At 41.4% G+C, this 19,982-nt stretch overlaps 1 protein-coding gene and 1 long non-coding RNA gene across 2 annotated transcripts in view; one reads left to right on the forward strand and one right to left on the reverse strand.

The window, feature by feature from the left end:
* Positions 1-89: 89 nt before the first annotated feature.
* On the reverse strand, positions 90-4,275 carry gpr101 (G protein-coupled receptor 101). The gene has a single exon (XM_042220931.1). The coding sequence runs from the start codon at positions 3,455-3,457 to the stop codon at positions 2,114-2,116; it is 1,344 nt and encodes a 447-aa protein (XP_042076865.1). The 5' UTR covers positions 3,458-4,275; the 3' UTR covers positions 90-2,113.
* Positions 4,276-9,716: 5,441 nt separating this feature from the next.
* LOC102313296 overlaps positions 9,717-19,982 on the forward strand; it is an 80,887-nt gene continuing 70,621 nt past the window's right edge. Inside the window, exons 1-2 of the long non-coding RNA XR_006054422.1 lie at positions 9,717-10,001; positions 14,340-14,484. This is a non-coding gene — a long non-coding RNA (uncharacterized LOC102313296). The remainder of the gene's footprint in view (positions 10,002-14,339; positions 14,485-19,982) is intronic.

A 19,982-nucleotide genomic window follows, 5' to 3' on the forward strand; every position in this document is an offset into this window, starting at 1 on the left:
TGTCTTTTAGCCTTTAGAACACCTAAAACAATTCCTACCACAAACAGTGTTTCTTACTATTTGTGTATTGATATAAGTCTAGTAATATTTATCGTTCAGCTGATTCGTTTTCTTGGCTGGAGCAAAATCAAAAGGCAAAATAATGTGCTTGGGGGAAACGCTGTAAAAGAGATAATTATTGATGCAGTGCAATGTGCTACTCTTAGCCCTGCCCTAGCTCCTCAGTCACAGATAGTGATTGAATATTTTATAAAAAAAAATCAAATCATAAATTTCTTATTTTAAAACAAAATATTGTGCAAAACATATAACCTCAAATTGTGAAACATGTACTTAAGTAAGGGTTTAAAAATTGAACACTTCTTAAGTCCAACAAGGTTTGTAGATTTAGTCTTAAATTCTGTTATTAACCCACTCAAAAGTCAGCAGATTATAAAGAGATCCAGGAAGGAATGCAAATAGCTCAATATGCTTTTTAAGATCCTTCTCAAACCTAAAGCCAGCCTGATACTCAAGCATTTTTTGGTATGTTGTATGTAAAGTCATGCTTTTGTACGCATTACATATAATGTACTTTTATTAAACAACAGACAATGTTTGATGTTAAATAATGAAAACGAAAATATTACAAAAGCACAATAGAAATCACAAAAATATGCACTTTTCAAAGGCTATTAAACATTTTATCTTATATTTTAGTATACTTAAACACACACTGTCCTTTACAGAGCCTCTAACAAACTCGTTACCCAAGTTTGATTGTCAACTTTTAATACTGTAGTTTGAATTTCCTCAGTAACCTGTTAAATAGTTCAAGGTGAAGTACATTACAGATCTCAGAAACTACGACAGTCTAGTGATAAGAGTACACCAGGAGCACATTGTGCCAAATCTTTTTTTTCTTTTCATTTTCTGAGAAGGTACCTAGAAACTTGGCACTAGACACTTAAATAAATGCACATAATATGGTGATGGATCATAGCAAACTTCTAACTTAATGATTTACCTTTCTCTGAGAGGAGTCGTGGCAAGCATCCGTGGCTTTAGGCACACAGTTTCTTTTCCTTTAGAAATACTTTATCATGAGGTATCATCACAAGTCTACAAGTGCTCAATGGAATATAAGAAATCTGTTAAAGATCTTGCAACATGCATGTTTTTATCACACAAAAATACTCGCCCCTTTCCCCACGCCAACATTTGAAAGGCATCAAACACCAAGTCCAAATATTAAGTGGTATGAAATAAAAGGAAAATTTCCACATCAGTTACGCTGTAGATAAAAGAAACAAAGGACTAAGACAAACGTGAATGTGTGGCCATCCCATGAGAGAAAGGGAATCACCAACACTTGTAAGCTCTCACTGACAGGCACAATAAATCACTTTTCTAATTGTTTTTTCAAAAGGCGCTTTGCGACTAAGAGCAGTTACTGTGATAGGGACTTTAACACATATTCTCCCACCCGAGGTTCAAGGTGGGATCTATTCCTTTTTTTTTCCCTACAAGCAATACCCTGAGTTGGAAAATTACAAGCAAAATTTGCTTGCAGACAAGGTCCGCTATCCTGCACCTCCAGCAGGACACAAAAAGTTTAAAGGAGACAATTGTGTGGACACATTTACACGCCATCAGAGACATCTGATAATTAGAGTGGTCCGAACATAAGAGCAACTTCCTATTTTACACGTGCAGATTGAGAATCATTTGAATTTAGACTGATTTAAATGCCCATTTTAAATAACAGTAGTGAGTTCACTCTCGCAAGCATTATTATGTTTGCAAGAATGATGGATTGCACAAACTTTAACAGCTGCACACAGTCTTTATGTGGCACATGTGGTAACGCTTAAAAATGCATTTACATATGAAACACAATAACTCTTTCCTACGATTTGTTCTTTTACACGTTAACACAACAACTACTGTGCCTAGGTTTTTCCCAGTAGCAATAACTTAACAGAGATTTTAACAAAGTGGTAAAATATCATATGTTGGTGATAAATGATGATACTTCTGTTTGTAATTCCAGCGACCTGCTGAGAACTATGAACATGCTGCATGACAGCGTCCTAAAGTAAGAGCAACTATGGTCTGTCTGATGCATGGCAGTTTATGTGCTTTGTTTGCTGTTGACTGTAAGTTCCTTCTCAGAGCTGATACTGGTAGAGGTGGTCTCCTTACGACTGTCTCTCGACTTCCTCTCAAAAGTGGGAGAGGACGATGTTGTGCACTCTTCCCATGTCCGCAGAGGGACGATTCGAGCAGCCAAGCTGGGCAGGTGAGGGTGAGCGGTGGAGCGTCCCTCAGTCGTAGTGAAGCAGCTTTCCACAGCAGAGCTCTGGTTGGGACGGCCCTGCTTGCAGAACAACCCACAGAGTAAAGCCAGAAATTCTTTTCTTACGCTACGGTGCATGTAGCCATAAATATAAGGATGTAGGCAGCACTGTAAAAAGAAGAGTACAAGGGCAAGGGAGGATAACCATGAGGGTATAGCTGCTCTGGTGAACATAGATATAGTATTCAGAATGGTGTAAGGACCCATGCTGAAGATGTATGAAGCCATGATCACGAAAACCACACGGGCTGCCTTGCAGTGGTAGTGAAAGCGCCTGTGTCTAACTCGAACTGGGTATCTTCTGGCTGAGTAAGGTCCCTCCGGTGAACTGGGCTGCTGGGGCTGGCATCGCTGCTGTGGGCTGCTAGGTGCCTGGAAGTCCTGCGGGCAGGGCTGAGAGTAGGACTGTGTCTGTATGGGGTGTACAAGAGCGTTCTGCCTCCGGGCTGCCCTGAAAACCATCCAGTAACATCCGAGCATGATGAGCACAGGAAGCCAGAAAGAAAAGGTAGACACCACAGCAGAGTAGGACAGACTAGAAGACCACACCACTGAGCAGATATTGTGATGTTGGTCAAAGTCTATGGTCCCCCAGCCATAGAGAGGAGGTGTGCTCTGCAGGAAACTGAGCACCCAGGTGCAGATGATCAGGTTGGTGCCCAAGTGAGGGGTCATGCGAGTGGGATAAGAAAGAGGGTGAATAATTGCCAGGTAGCGATCCACAGACACAACTATAATGGTGTTAACCCCTGCAAATGCAAACAAGTGCATGAGCACCACCAGGGCCTGGCACAGCCGAGCATCCAGAGGCCACACACTTGGCATGGTAGCTGCAATAGCAAAGGGCATGACTAATATAGTCTGAAGTAGGTCTGCCAGGAGGAGGTTGAGGACAAAGCGGTTGGCCACATGAAGGAGCTGAGGCTTCCTTTGGAACACCAGCAGAACAATCACATTCCCAAACAAAGACACGCAGACAATCAGAGATATGAGCACCATCTTCACCACACTGTTAACAATGGAGGACCAGACCGGGTCCTGATTGGAGCTGGTGAAACCAAGCTGCCCAGGAACATCAGTGACATTTGTGCCCACATCAGGCTGCTGAGAACTTGACATTGTTCATGTGACGCCCAGCAGAGTGTTAACATAAAGTCAGGTTAGTCCCATCCTAAACAGGAGAGAAAAGCAGCTGTGGGGTGCTTTGATCTTTAGGGAGTGAGAACAATAAGCTGCTGTAGCAGGTAGTCTTAGTCAGTGATTTTCAGGTGCACACTGTCCTGAAATACATTTCATCTAACGTGACATATCATCCATAACATGTGAAAATAGTCCAGAAGACTCATCCACGAGTAGCTGGAAATGGTCAGCACTGATTTGCTTTTCATCATGATCAGTGATTAATCCCTCAACATTTCACCCATCGAACAGGCCATATTCCTCTTGCAGCGCACATCTGCAGAATGAAAAACAGAAGGGAAAAAAAGAGATAAATGCCACCGTTCAAACCCTTTGCATCGACGGCGAATTGTCCGGGTAGTGGCAAATATCGCGTTCTGCTAATCTGGAATTGATGTCTAATAACGTGAAATGATCAGTGATGCGATATTTTTGCTCGAGGATGCTCACTCCCCTGCGATCGGTCTTCATCGCTTTGCTCCCATTTCAGCCTGAGCTCCAGTCAATGGCAGCGAGCTTTCACGGCTCAGCTAACATACGCTGCGTGTCTTCACCCAGCGGGGGTCTCTCATCCAGACGAGCATATCTTTCCGTTGCTGCTCTTTTCGGATTTCATGGCAGATCAAACATTTATTATGTTATCAGCTTTGATTCTTCCTCAACAGTCTTAGGCTACTTACGGTCGAGTCCTGTCTCCGAGGTGTCAGAAAATACAAGGACACCTGCACAGAAATCTCCCCCCCCCCGCTGGAGCCTGTCACCGACCCCCTCCCATCCGTTTTCCCTCTTTTGTTATGAGGGTGCAAATGCGTTTCAGCATTCCCGTGCAACAGTTTTTAATACATGGTAGAATCGCAAATATTATCCTAGTTAAAAAAAAACCAAAACAAGTCTTCAGGATGTAAATGCACCCCCTCCGAAATGAAAAAAAAAAAAAATCAAATAAAAATAAAAAACAAGAAGAACTCGTTTATTTGTTGCTTTGTTCTGTTGCAAAAACTGGTTAATGAAAAATATGAATGGTGTAGTTACACGTTATCAAGGTCTCAGTCAGTCCTTCAGATCTCCTAGGTAACAAGTGATTCAATCAGATGGCTGCTTGTGTGAGCTTCACATGATAGGATAGCCTGTCCGAGGAGATAACAGAATAGGACCTCCGCTGCGGGCATTCCTCCAGAGCATTTGGAATTATACTTTACAAGGGTGTCCATATTTTAACACTCTAGCTATGGCCTGTGGTGAAATACACACTAGGTAGGCTACACACTGTAATTCAGATTCATATTTTGTACCGTCTTTTGGTAATTACAGTGCTGATATGGTAAGCACTACTTGTTATGCTTTTTGATTATATTACATTCTGCCCCATGACAGCTGTAATAGTCTCCAGCTTCCTGCAACCCTGAATTGGACAAGTGGAAGAAAATGGATGTCTGGCTGGCTGGATACATTGCAGTAAACTGAAGCATTGGCTGGCCCAGTCTGCATGGATAAGCAGACGTGAGACACATTAGTTTTAATTCAGAGCTCCTGTATTTCCTTTGTCTCATTTTAAATGCAGATCACTTGGAGGTTATTGTGGTACTTTCATTCATATAATTCCATCTTCATCTTTAGATAGCTTGACTTATATGCAGATTTCTCCCTGTACCACCTCAGATCAGCTCTCCCACCCATCTTACTTTATGGTTCATACAGTGTGAACTTTAAGACAGTTAAAAACAAAACAAAAACACACGTTTACTGGTTTATCTCATCTGCTGAAGCAGTTCAAAAAAAGAAGAAAAAAAGTCTAGAAATTAGTAAAATAGTCTGGTCTTCTAATGCCAAATTTCTATTCCAGATCTATTTTCTATTAATATTTATATAATAAAAAATGAAGCAATAAACATTTTAAAGATTACTTGGTATAATGTATTTGAAAGATAAAATATTAATAGAACTATGTTTATAACTCATTCATGTTTTGCTAATCAATCTCTGACCAGATGAAGCCGAACATGACTAAACATTTAAGTAAAACTCAGCTCCACTGAAAAGACATGGGTTACTTAGCCTTAATGGAACTTCTGATGGTTCTTTTAACACAACAAAGCTTTCACATATGGTGTTAATAATTATGTGGGATAACCCAGTTCTGATCAAATTATCCACAACCTATGAGATGAAGTCTCTTTATATGACTGTTTGAATAATATGCACGTTTGTTAAAGCCGCCATTTTTATCTTTGGAAACACAAAAATTGCTTCTACATTTCAGCCTTTGTAAAGGGGTAAAAAAAGACTTCATTAAGATGCACAGAAAACAAAAGCACTACTCCATTGTGCAATCCAATTAGTCTGTAGCTTACATGGCCCACTAATCAACACTCGTAATTAGCCATTTTATTTCAAGTCTTTGCTCTATCCTAGCTATCAAAAAGCCCTTTGATGTGACTCTCGAGCACCCTGTGTTTTAGATTTAGATTGCAAATGAAATGCTGGTGACCGCAAAGGGGTGGGGAGATGTTTCGGTGTTCTTGTGTTGAATGGACTATGGTTCAAAGGGAGACCCACAGGCCCTCTGCCTCGTGGGATTATTAGATGTGCAATACAGCCTGAATGCTCACACTGGCCTCAAGTAGTGATGTCTGCGTCTCTGTCATTCTGCTTCCCTCTCATTCACTGTCACTCACTAACACCTACAGTAAAACCCAACAAAACTGGAAAGAAAAAAGAAAGAAAGCAAGACACAGAATAGGCAATATGAAGCAGCCCTAAAACCGCACTAAAACTTTGTTGGCATGGCAGAATATGTACATTTAATTTAAATTACAAATTTATAAGCAGCATTGTATAAAGGATTGCAGAATCAAGTAATACATCACCTAATACACTAATACATGCATCAATTAACTGATAAATCAAGACACTAATTGCAGGCCTAACACAGTGGATTATTAAAAACAATCCAATATGCAAAATGCACCTTGCAAATTTTTTAATTAGCCTAATTTTATGCTTGCCCAGTAGGAGGCAGAAAAGAACAATACAAGCTGAAGACAGCCCTTAAAAAGGTGTTTTGTATTAAATGTGCAGTTTTTTTTATTGCATTGGTAAGAGTGTGCTGCAAGCTAGCTAAAGCTTTTTTATCGTATTCAGCTACCTGCCCTGAATTGTTATCAGTACAGCTATCCAAGGAACCACTTGTTATCAACAAGTATCAGCAAGTATCACGATACAGTGCAAGCAAGCATTGTCCAGTTTCCCAAAATTTGTTGCTGGAGAATCATGTTTTCCTCTGTAGCCTGGCAGATACTCTTTCTTTCGTTCTCCTTTTCTTAACTGTTCACTCACTGCATGCCTGGAAGCTGCTCAGCTTCAAATGACAGACAAAACAGTGAAACAGTCAGGTATTTTTTTCTCTCAGAAATTGCCTAAAGAAAGAGTTAAAATTCCAAAAACTGTCCAGAAACACAGGAAGTGCAGAATAATGCTTTATATATGAAAGTGTGGGTAATTGTTCAGGCAGTCTGAATATTTTCATTTTATTGTTTTGGTAGCATAAGACCTACAAAACAGGGAATATTTGCACAGCCTTAGCATATTTTCTTATGAAGCTTTTATAGCTTTTTATAACTCATGTGCTTACAGACTATATGCAAATATGTATAGGCTATATATACAAGAATACACTGAATTTGCTTTTCCCTGTAGATTATTTATTGAACGTTGTGATGCAATGAAAATGTGTCTGTTGTTGTATTTTAACCCAGCAGGGAATAAATGCTCTCTTCAGAGCTCAGTATGACAGTGCTACATTTTCATTTTTAATATCATAGTTTAGATTTTCTTTGATTAATTCTTACTTCATTTTCAACATATTTAATTTTAGTTTATAAAAAAAACCCTAACTAGTAGCACGATTGTAGAATACTCAGATAAATTATAAGTAGCTCAAAGTGGTAATGCAGGACCAAGTAAAAGGACACTCCATGTCCACAAAAAGGAACGATATTTAAAAAAACACAAGGTTTTACATATTTCTTTTCTGCTGGCAGCCATTTGCTTTTACTTCTGGTTAGAAAAGTTTAAAAGTCTAACTCATATCTTATTCTAGTAAAACTGAAAGCTTTGCTTGCCTTTCCCCTCAGACCCCACACACCTGTGTCAAGCAGACAAGATGAGCTTATGGTGCAGCAGAGGTAAGTCGAAGGAGTCTTGCGAGAGTCTTGCACTCTGGAATTTTCTTGTCTGCATTTATTATTAATCCGTGCACATAAAAAATGTATACAGTGTAAACTCAGTTTTGATATTTGATATTAAAGACGTTACAAAGAAAACTGGTGTCAGAACGCCTTTCTTGCTTTTTCAGATTCAAATAATTTCATTTTAGCGTCTTAATCATAGTAATCTTGACTTAATTCTATCTAGTTTGTGAGAGCAACAACTAACAATTCATACTTGTAACTTATAAAGTCACAATTGATCAGTAAATTCTCACCTCAGAGGAAACCCTGAGGAAAATTATGGCTAAACATCATTACACCTAATAACTGCACTAAATAAGGATCCACAAAAAGATGTTATCTCATTAGAAAGGCTCAGAAATAATTGTAGCCTCTTATTAACAGCCTAAAGGATGAATACAGGTGTGGCTGAATGTAGGAGCTTAATTAAAATACTCTTTAGGAATGGAAGCTGTATTTGACTTGTTTAATTGTCTGAAACTAAGAAACTTATATAAACTTATATAATGTAACGTGTCTTGTGAGTATGTATGGAGAATGTGGTTATGGTGTTTGTCCAGCACATAAACTAAACCACATGAAGACAAATGCATATAGGATAAAAAGGACGGTTGCAGTGAGGAAACTGAAAAGAAAAATGTCTGTAAACAAATAGATGACAAACATATTGAGATTGACCATCACAGCGCTGCTCTCTAAAGGGACCTTTTCATTTTATTGCACAATATCAGTTGTCTCTGAAGCCCAAACAGTTTAGAAGTAATTACTAGTGTTTTCCCCAGAAGGTGATTACTTTGCCACACTTGGCAGCCATTGTCACCAGCCACGCACCACACTCATCAACCCTACAAAGGGGAGAAGTGCTCGATTGATGATGAGCCCTCTGTGGCTAGGGGAGAATTTAAAAGTACTTGTATGAGGCTCTTTCAAGAGATTAACTTGCAATAAGGGCTACCTGCCATGGACACATTCCCTGTATTCATGGTGCCTGCACAAAGACTTTTTAAGAGGGGCACAGCTGCATGAAAGCAATTGGTGAATGGGGATAATAGTCACAAAAGACAACAAACCTCAAGTGTAAAGAAATAAAGTGTTTTTTAAGATTGGAGGCTTCTATTCAATGCGCCACCATTCCTTCTTTTGACCACTGAGGATCCGGCCACTCCATTACCCAAAGCCTCAATCTAATTATTTTAGGACAAGACATGTTATGGTGGAAAGTGGCAAAGAGAGAGCACTCCGGACCAAAGTGCACTTTAATTCAATCACTCTATTTGACAGATTCCTCCTTCAAATGGACGTCACACACCAGTTGACTGGCACAATTGGGAGGCTCCTGGCAATGTCCTGGGCCCTTTTTGGCTCTGGCCAATAACATAGAAATCGAACGCAGTTGTGGACTAGTAAATGTAAAAGTAGATAGGTGTATATATCCTATTTACAAAAAGCAAACAAAACAACAACAACAAAAAACCCAAACCAAACAACTGTTCAGTGGTATGTAATTATTTATTTCTGTAAATTGTAGAAATCTTCAAAGGCAGATTAGACCGCAGCCACGGGGGCCCAGATCTGATTCCATTCATTAAGTGAGAGAGTGGAAGAGAGAGAGACTGCATGTGTCCTTGCTTACTTAAATGTGAAAATTGCTCATGCCATTATTTCAGATAAGAAAGTGGGAACTGAATAGATTTGCTTTAATATAACAGACATGGGATACCACATACAGAGAGACGGAGGGGGGGCCGGACTTCTTTGCTTTTGCTCACACAGTGGAAAGGCCCTGACAGGTGTGCTTTTGTATGCGCATGTCTATGTGAGGGTGAGGCAGATTGTGTGCGTGTGTGTTTGTGTGTGCGCACACGCACATGTGTCTGCACGTGCTTTGCCGATGTGAATAAACAGACATGAGGTGTGTGTGTGTGTGTGTGTGTGTGTGTGTTAAGCCTTTCCACGTTGCGCTGCCACTCCCTGTTGAAGAGAGGGGCCTTCTCACTTCATCTTGGTCTGGTCTTACAGCAGGCCAGAATTCAGTGCTGACCTCCAAGGCTCAGAATAACTGCTCCTGCAGTGGAGAAAAAGAAGTAAAGTGTGAACATGTGTGCTGGGAAAACCCGCTGTAGCTGATGGAGAAAATAATATTATTAAAGGAAGCACACTGGCTAATTAGAACTATTACTTTGGCGATCGTTTGTCCAGATTTGTTCCAAACTGCAAGGAAAGTCATCAAACCTGGCTTGGTCCTCGGCTGTTTGGTAAGAAAAATTTTCCTTTTTACTTTCATGTTTGGGATCGCTTAGGATTTTATGTCATTGTTTTTTTTTGACTGAGCAAACTGTAATAGAATTATAAGATAGATGTTTTTAAAATGTTGCGATGCCAGGTCTGGCAATTAAAAGCTTGCCCGCCACTCTGACCCTCGCCCATGTGCCAGCTCTTGCCTCCTTAAAACTTAGGTGTGAAAAATGGTCAGCTCCTCAACTTTGAGGTCAGTGACATGGCCAGTGAGGTGAATGACACTTAAAGGTCAGAGGTCATCTCAGCTAATTTAGCGATCAAGGATCAGCGATCAGAGAGCATTCCCAAAGTCAAATCTGCATAACACTTTTGTTGTAGGTAATTGTTGGGAATGTTGGGCAAAAGGAATATTTTTTTTTGTAACATATTTTGATAATAAATTAAATTAAAGAAAAAAAAGTTTCTGCCTAAATCTAGTTCTTACTGCTGTTGGAAATTGGCAAAGTTTTATATTTGACCACTAGATGTCAGGATTTGACTAGTTACAGTACACTTACCCCCCAACTCCCCTCCACCGGCACCTGAGGGGGAAACTTGTGAGTAGCCTACACATGGTGTGACAGCTTCCCCAGGAAGCTCGGGTGACATTTGCCTCACTTAATGACACAAGCTAATTAATCATTAGCTGTCCCAGAGGTATTGCTGTTAGAGAGGCTTTGTCGTGCCTCTCCCCAGTAGGGGGTCCCAGCCTCAACATGTTATGTATGCATAACTGCCTCATCCCACGCTACAACATCTTAATTCTCACCCGTTTAGCTAGTTTGACTGAACTACACTCGTTCTTTTTCAGCCCTTCATCTCAGCTATAGTATAATCTGCTGAGAGCTAGAACACCTTCATTTCTCTGAGTCGGTTTAATGTAAGATTGGGTTATGGGGCCTCTTTCCCTATGTAGGTTAGGGATTGGCTCGTGTTCTAATTGTCAGCAGTAGTGAAGAGGAGAGATTTTATTGATGGTTGATTGAGCAGACAAGGGGATGGGGGGGGGGGTGTCTAGATTTGCTGCATCAGTGGTTTTAACCACATCTCTTGATCAAGACCCAATGAACACTTTCACGTGTTCACAAATGAATCCAAGATTAGTGCAAGTACTATTGCCCTCGTTTAAATGATTGTCCTTCGTTGTCCTTGTTTTTTCTAAGCAGGTGATGGTAAAATATTTGCTTTATTCTATGTTGCTGTCTGTCTGTAGTTAAAAATTAAATAGGGACGCTCACTCTATACCTCAGTGCAAACTTAAACGTATATATACCACTCTCACAGAGCCATGTGGGTCATGAGTAATTATATCTCACGGGGTGAAACCTTGTCTATATAGTCTGTGAGCCCAACAAGAATTTGAGAAAGGCTTTTGTGAAATATGGAGAAAATAAAATCTGCTCCCTGTACCTGTTAGTGCCCCCTGCATCATTACCACCCCCCCCTACTGGGTCTCAGGCTTGTTTTGAGTAGGCCAAGCCTGTTCCGTCACGTAATGGGGGCTGCAGGTGATGCACTCAGGCCCCCCCTTCACCCACCAGAGAGGTAGTGCATATGTGCACAAGGCCATTGGGGGCACGCGCTGATGAGGGCCTGGGCTGCAGGAGGGCTTTGAAAAATGCTAGAGGTTTTGGGATGAGACTCAAGGTACCCTTGGGTTACCATGATCTTTGACATCTCCTTGCTGACCCTTGTGCTTTGTTCTATGACCTGAGAATGGTGCCTACATGTGAAGAGTTACAGGTTAGCTTCTAGCTAATCCAAAAGTTTGGACACGTATTTTAGTGATGAGTCACAAAAAGAGTGCTGCAAATTTTAGCATTTGCATGCAGCATTTGCCTTTGTTTGCCTGCAACTGTTTATTTACTATACAGATTGTTGACACTTTTTAAAACTTGAAGACGATGCCCTGTATTTAATTTATGCTGGCTTTGAAAAATGTTTGTTCTTTTAGTCCAGCACTTTAACATTTTTTTTAAATACTAATGTCAGTTTATTGATATGCAAAGGAGTATTGCATCGGGTTTTAATGCCCTTGCTCTTCTAGGAGGCATTTAATATCACTTGGTTATTCATAAGATACCTTATTTCCACACTAATCATGGGCAAGATTTCTTTCTATCGTGAACAGCCATTGTAATTGGGCTGGTATAGAACCTGCACTGGCCCTTTTTACGGTAAGATATAAAGTAAACTTGAGCTCTGATCCATAACGTGACGAAAGAAGGCTGTCAAAGACACCGATCCCTGAGCTAACTCATTTTACTAGTTAGGTTAGGTACATTTACATGCTATTATTGTCGTCACACCATGTCACCTTGATGAGACACTACTTGATTTAATTGTAGCTGTTAAATTTAAAATTTGTTTGTGCATGACATCTAAGCCTTGACCTTGTGGATACACACACCATAGTTTCTACATTCCTAGCAGGAGGCCTTTAGACTTCCCACATGAAGAGATAACAAAAAGTTACTGTTCTCTGGCTATAGAAGTATTTGTGAAACCTTTAAGATGCAAAGATGGATCTGCTTCATGTTTGCCTTCGTCTCTGTCTTGGAAAACACCGGGGCGTGTCCCTCCTGTGGGAATGGCATCTCAAGTCTAAAGTGACTGCACCACCCTTTCCTCCACACCCATCACTGTTCACTGTCAGCATCACACATGCACATACCCACCTGCATTGTCGTGCGTGAGCGCACGCGCGCACACACACACACATAAGGAGCAGCCTGTGCAAATGTACCTGACAGTGGCAGCATTTTTGCCCGGGAACATATTTAACAATGCACACTCGACACCAGTCCCATCTCAGCAGGAGGCCGCAGGAAACAGATGAGGACTAGTCAGGTTGATCTGGAAAACTACAGTCTACCTATATTTGCCACGCACTGTGCTCACACTGGCAACCTCTGGGCTTATTAACAATGAATCAACATAATTTTCTGTAGAAAGGAGTCAGGCAGACTTGAAAGAGCCTATACTACGAAGATGAGGGCAGAGTGAAAAAGGGGAGGGACCTCACTTGTCACTCAGTGCAGTTTTCACCCCTCCCTATTTATAATGGGCTCAGCCCATCTTCCTGCATCTGTAAAGCTTGATGTGCACTGTTACTGTTTTCAAGACAGCAAATTCATCCTGAAACCTATAAAATAACTGTTAATTATTTATTGTGCACCAAAGCGAAACAAACTTTTCTGTTCGTGCAGCTGAAGCTTCTTAGCCACAGCTCTTTCATAAGAATCAGGGGTGGGGCTAAGAATTGCATGTGATTCTTTATCTCCAGGAACCCCGCAATTACATCTGGCACAACTCTGCATGAAGTAACGCTTTATAAGCCTTTGTGCATCGCGGCTTTGAAGCGCTCCGGCCTTCTATAAGTTTGCTTTTTGTGCCCCCTCTGTTGTACACCCCACCCCACAATCTCCCCATCCCCCAGCTTGGGACAGAAGACAGAATGTGATGTGTCGTCTCCCTCTCCACACAAAGCAACAGTGCATTGGACACACCTTGGACAGCACAAAGGATGAAAAGCACGACGAGGCTTGGACACGCAAGACTACGCTGCCAAGCCCGATAAAGACGCTTCAAAAGTCGAGCAGCAAAGAGTGGCCTTCTTCTCTTCTGCTCTCTTCTTTTTTTCTTTCCAAGGCCTTGCAACGAGAGAAAAAAAAATAAGCAACCGAAAGCGAGGCTGTCTGAGTAAAAAGATATTTTGTCGGTGTTTTTACCTCCTTCTTACATGAGACCGAGGAATGTGATTTTGGGTAATGTTGTGTCTACAGCAAAGTAGACAGCCCAAATTTGCATGTAAACTCCCAGATTAACATTTGTATGTCTGCTTTTGGTATGAGCATGGGATTAACCAAAAACATTCTGGCTTTGAAGCAGGCGGCCCATAAATAAACTGCGGCCCTATCTCCAATCCCCTTGTCTCATCAGCCATCCGCTCATAGCCTGGTGAAAATGAGGCCTGCCATTCAGACTCAAAATGGACTGGTTACATTTGACCACTTTGCATTTTTTGCACAAAGTTTGGTCACGTGTAAATATTTTCTTGTGCCCACCCATTAATTTACATTATGGACTGAATTATATTTTTGTACATGGAAAGTCATTTCTGTGTTCGATTTAAGACAAAACAATGGACAGTGCAGCTTTATATTTTTATTCTATATGTTTTTGTCCCGTTGTTAGTACACAAAATTTTCGAGACATCACAAAACACGACTTTTCACCGGTAGCTCCCTCCTCCTTCGTCTTGCTTCAATCTCTCTCTCTCTCTCTTTCTCTCCTTCATTGCCTCATTGAAACAGATGGCGTTTTATGCTGGGCACAATCAAGACTATTCAGCGTCAGGCTGGGCAGCCCTCCCCACCTGCGTTCAGCCCAATCACAACCTAATGAACACACTGGGAGCAGTCTGTTCCAAATTACTCCCAGTTGGAGCCAAGGCCACAGGTAACCCCCCCAACAATCACACTTTCCCCCTTCCTCTCCACCTCACCTCCTTTGCAACAGTTACCTTGCCCACCCGCCCGAACTGATATTGGTTCCAGCATTTAGACCCCAACTCTTACCTTTTAATCAAATCAAGATTCATATCTGTGGGCTGTCAGCATTCCAACACAGCTCAGAGGCTACGTATGTCGCAACAAGCATATAAGTTACATGTGGGGAGATGTAGATTGACAGCTAACGTGTTTATATGTTGGAGATGAATTGGTTCTATTTGATATATCTCTGAGAGCTGTTTTTCCAGATGTGTATAGTGATCTTTGCATCTACCATTAGCCTTCTCTCCCACCTGGGCATACGAGTACACGCATACACACTCTGCATATACACGTATAACGAAGCATTCAAAGGCCTTTGTGAATGTTGTGGTGTTAACCACAATAGATCTAGATCAGCATATTTCTATCACTTCAAAGGGCCCAATTTATGCACTTTTTGGTTCAGATCACTTGGTCCGTTATTTCAATTCAAGCAGTGTTTGCAGTATTCATAGGCTATATATGCTAATGTTTTATTCATGTAATTGGGTTGAAGAAAAACAGAGAAAGTTACCATTATTTTTAAAAGGCATTGTATTTTTGTATGAAACAGCTACCTGAATTACTTGTTAATACATGTCAGGGTAAGTGTGGGGCATTGGTAGGCAGCTGACACCAAAAGTGTGCTGAAGCCAAGATCCTCTGACATTCTGATACACATTCCAACATCCCAAGGGACAAAGGAATGAAACCAGGAAGCCTGCCTCGTCATGTCCCATCAGTTGCTATAGGACCTCAGAAACCCCAGGCCAACTACCAGCTGCCATGTGGGTGTCCATCACTGAGCTTGACAGGAGTGCTGCCCTGCTGGCTGCCCTTCTTCACTGTCCCTCTGGTCAATCTACACCTCAATTGGCCCTGCACTGGTGGGTGAAGCCTGGTCCTTCTGCTGCATGTCAAAAAGAGCCAGGATCCACAGAGGAAGTGCAAATATCCTCTAATGGCCTTGATCCAGATGGATGCATCCATGACAATAGGCCCCCGTGCCTGTGGTTTGGGTTTTTTGTCAGTGAGCAACACAGAGGCCACCACAATAACACAGCAAAATTATGCATGCAAGCCAAGTACCATTGACATGTTAAAGAGTACTGGCAGTTGCTATGATAATTAAGTTACCTCATTCCAAGGCAGAGAGCTCTTTTCTCTTAACATGTCTTTAAAGGCATTTTGGGGACATTAGGCAGGCTTTAAGACAATACATACAGAATGAGAAATAATGGATTCAGTAGCTCACCATTTCTCAGCTCATTTGCCTAACACAGGGCTATACATCTCGAAGTGAATGCTGCTTGATGGGATTGCCTTCAGAGATGTGCTTTGTAGGTTTTCCATTCTATCACTCAAGAGACTGACATATTCTATGAAGTCCATATGGACATCTTAAGGATAGGCAGAGTATGAAATATTAAGATGGCTGATCTATTTCATGACAGCGACAAACAACGAATTCTCTTTGTTGGGACCTGTAGGCTTGAAGCATTGCTCACAAGTATGATATTACCGTCTGTAATGTCACACTTGCCATGAGTGAAGACTGACCCGTTTAAGCAAGCAATAACATCAATGGCAAACCCTCTGTTCACATTGCTTTTAACAGAGATGTTTGGTTACGTCAAGGGGTGTCTGATCTCCCTCTGCCTCCATAGGGTCTCACTGAGAGTGACCACTTTGTGTACAGCTGGGGTATGTTTGGCTAGTAAAGTAAAACCAGGAAGCCTTTGAAACTTAACCAAAGCCTCTTCAGGAAAAGGTTGGAAGTTCACTCTTATTTGGAGACTGCAAAGCTTTCTCCGTGGACACACTGAGCTGGGTCAGGAACATCAGAAGCCAGGTTTCTTCCTACATCAACGCAGCTGCACACTGCAACTTAAAGTCAGTGAAAATATCTGTGCCTAGATGTTACTTGACTGACTTGGACATGTTTCCTTTAATATATTTTAGCCAACACATCAAGAACAGGTCGTCACAATTATTTTTAATGTCTAGTTCAATTAAAGCAGATGTCTCGTGTGTAGGGCTTGCATGTACTGCCACGTTCTTTCTGTTTTTGCTAAATAGTGAAAATCTGACATTGCAGACAGGCGCTGAGTGAAAAGATTTCAAAATGCGACTCTAGCACTTTCAAGGCAGGTCCTCTGTGTTAACAAGATGGTAGTTAATGGTTCTGCTTTTATGGTGGTGGTCGCATGTATAATTAAGCTGCTGTTGTATTTGTCATAAAAATCACCGGGGTGCAGGAAATGTTGCAGGAGCCATTTTTACTTTGAGCAGTGGAAAATTAAAACCGTCAAACCCCACAATGTTGTTTTGACATCATTCCAATGTTTATGGATTTTCCTGTGTGTGGTTGAGGTTTTCGTATTAAAAACACTTTAGTGCCTCACCTTGTGTTTGTTGGGGGAACAAAGGTTGCAATGTTTGCACAATGCAGATTGTCCCTTCTGGGAGGTCTTGCCTCTGGTGCTACTTGTTGAGAAACATGTGGCATGTCTGCCATTAATGAATGTCTCACTGTTACCTGCTTTGTTCCTGAATCATACAGTTCATGCAACAATATTTTTATCCATTATGATGGCATAACTATTTAATACTCCATTGTAGTGGAGGATTTGTGCCACTCACGTGCCAAGCGTGTAACACCAGGCCAGCTTTTCGAAACGAGAGGAAAATCCCGTTGAAACAGGTGTTGCCAAGCCACACTGATGACCTCTTAGCCTACATGTCACCATATTCCCAGAGCAGTTTGGTGTTTGCATACACGTAGAAATGGCATGAACAGTGATCTCTAAGTATTTTTTTTCTCTAGAAGAAGTAGTTTCTGGAAGCAAACATTTTCCCAAAACAAACACACAGAAAGGGCAAATTTTCTAAGCCGTGCTTCATATCTTCATTTTGTCGACAAGCGAAACAGTATTAAGAATTAGTTACTTACAAGGATTACTGAAATTTAAGGTGGCAGCTCGTTGGCAGATTTTCATGCACTACAGACGCCTAGATAAGCCTTATGTTTGATTAACCTGCATGGCCCCAGTGATATCTATGGAGATGAGTTTGGGTGTCATGGCCCTGATGTCACCTCCACAGCAAAAGCTCCCTGCCATGCTTATGACTCTGTATCTATGCTAATATGGGGATCAGCAGGGTAGAAAGCTCATCTGACTCGTGCTTTTGCCTTATCTTATCATCCTCCTTGCCCTGCTCCTTTCTGCACTGCTTCGCTACGTAAAAAAAGTTTAGCCTCTTCTTACTCATCTTTCTTCCTCGATCTCTCACGTTCACATCTTCTTGCCTTTTCCTCTATTTTACATGTCTATTTCTCATCTTTGCTTTGGCCGTGTCAACTTCTGTAATGCTTTATTGAATTATCAACCAGTCATACCTAATGTTATGCACTGGACATGACACCAAATTTCTGAGTTACTCAGATCTATGTAGTTTATTTCAGATCAAACAGACTTTGTTAGCTCCTTGGCGAAAGCATAATTGGTATGAGTCATCGAATGAAACAGTCCAATTAAAAGAGCATCTAAAAAAGTTATCTCACGTAGGTTTGTGATAAAGAATGGGTCAGTCCAGACAACAAATCCTGTCTGACTGAACTAACACCCCCGCTTTGCCCCTCTTAGCCTCTTTGTCTATCACGCCCTGCCTCCCTGGCATGATTATTCCTTATCATGTATTTATTTGTTTAATCCACCCCTTCCCCCACAACACTTGGCGGCCCCATGCACGAGCTGCCTGTCTGGCAGCAAGGCCCCCACATCCCCCACCTCCTCCTACTTTTCCATATCCACTCCCCATGCCATCTCCACCCAGCCCCAGCCCAGCCACAATGGCTGGATGTTGCTTCCAGAGCCTCAGTGCTTCATTCAGGGGGAAGAGACCCCCACCTCCTCATTTCATCTTTACATCCCTCCCACTTGCATGTGGCCACCACTAGCCAGCCTCTATGCGCACTATAAATAATGGATGCATTAACATGCATGAATATCTTTTTAGAAGGGGGGTGGGAGTGCTTTAATTCATTATTAATCCCCTTCAAGGCAAAATGGGCCGCAGCTCCAGTAGAACTAGGCCCCTGCTAAACCCTGCTTTTTGGGACTTCACTTGTCTATGCTGTATTCCTCTTTTTTTCCAGAATTGGTTACTAACTCCACCCACCCATGTCTACATAACCCCCTCTTTTTTAAAGCTCCTCCTTCTGTCCCCTCAATCTCTACTAAAACACATCTGGATAGTGGGTAATCTTTAATGCTTTTGTGGATTTGGGGGGTGGGGACGTGTTAAATTGCGATCCTAGGCCGATCATCTCAAAACACAGCCTGGTTAAGTGTCACTTGGTTGATATGGGAAAAGTCAGACACCACTACTATGCCAGATGGTCTATTTTTTTTTTTTCATTTTCAAATATTCCATAGCAGGGAAAGGGGATGTAGGTAGTTCTGGCTTTGAAGTTACCACTCGTGCCATTTGGTTCAAGAGCAGATTTAGCAATGGGAGAACGGAAGTAAAAGCAGGGGGTGTAAGGTGGAGGGGATAGAAGGGAAGCATGGGCTGATAGAAAACACTGGTACAAACCTGGTTAGAGAGCGTTACGTTACATATGTGGGTGGTTGGTGGGGAATTATGTTATTTTAAAACTTGGAACACTACATTAGGTATTTGGGACATTAGATCAAATACATGGGTTAGAGTTTAACAGCATGTGTTTCAAGGAGATAAATTGCTATACAGTGAATTAACAAAGGCATGTTGGGTTGACTGTATGTGTTAGCACGCTCGTGTGGATTTATTAACAAGATAAATAATGTGCATATTTTTTAGTGTATCGGTGTGATTCATAGTGCACACCCCTCTTCCACCACACACCCCTCTTCCACCACTAGGTCGCACTGCCTGCTTCGCTGCCTCTTTCGTGCCTGCCACAGTCCTCTGACTGATCCAACCAATCGCACACAGACAACAGAACCACATGAGCACGTCATCCTATCGCAAAATACTACACTAAACACATGCATTTATATTTGGGCACAGGCTCAGTGCATTCACACAGTCCTACACATACTGGATATGTGCCCACCTTACTCACCACATTGATAAAATGTACGTAATCCTGTTTGTTTGAATTGCCATGGTATATAAATATAACAAATCCAAACAACAAAGTCAAACACATCTTCATTATTCCAGTATTTGTTATACATCAATATGTATTTTTTCCAGAATATTGGTACAGTAGCCTATAGAAAAATGGATTAAAATTTAAAAGAACATTCAATTTTTTAGGATTTTATAAAGGAGTTGGAGTGTGCCAGGACTTTTTGTCGGGCCAAAGTTAGAAAAGAGATATGGAGTTAAGCTGTAGTTGTGACTGAGACAGTAAAACCTCATGTTTAACAAATA

This window comes from Haplochromis burtoni, unplaced genomic scaffold (assembly GCF_018398535.1).
Source record: "Haplochromis burtoni strain Fernald_Lab_line unplaced genomic scaffold, NCSU_Asbu1 Contig_4, whole genome shotgun sequence".
In the NCBI taxonomy this organism is placed as follows: domain Eukaryota; kingdom Metazoa; phylum Chordata; class Actinopteri; order Cichliformes; family Cichlidae; genus Haplochromis; species Haplochromis burtoni.

What these genes read in the sequence shown, in the direction of transcription:
- gpr101 (XM_042220931.1), bottom strand. Translation starts at nt 3,457, where the DNA reads ATGTCAAGTTCTCAGCAGCCTGATGTGGGCACAAATGTCACTGATGTT.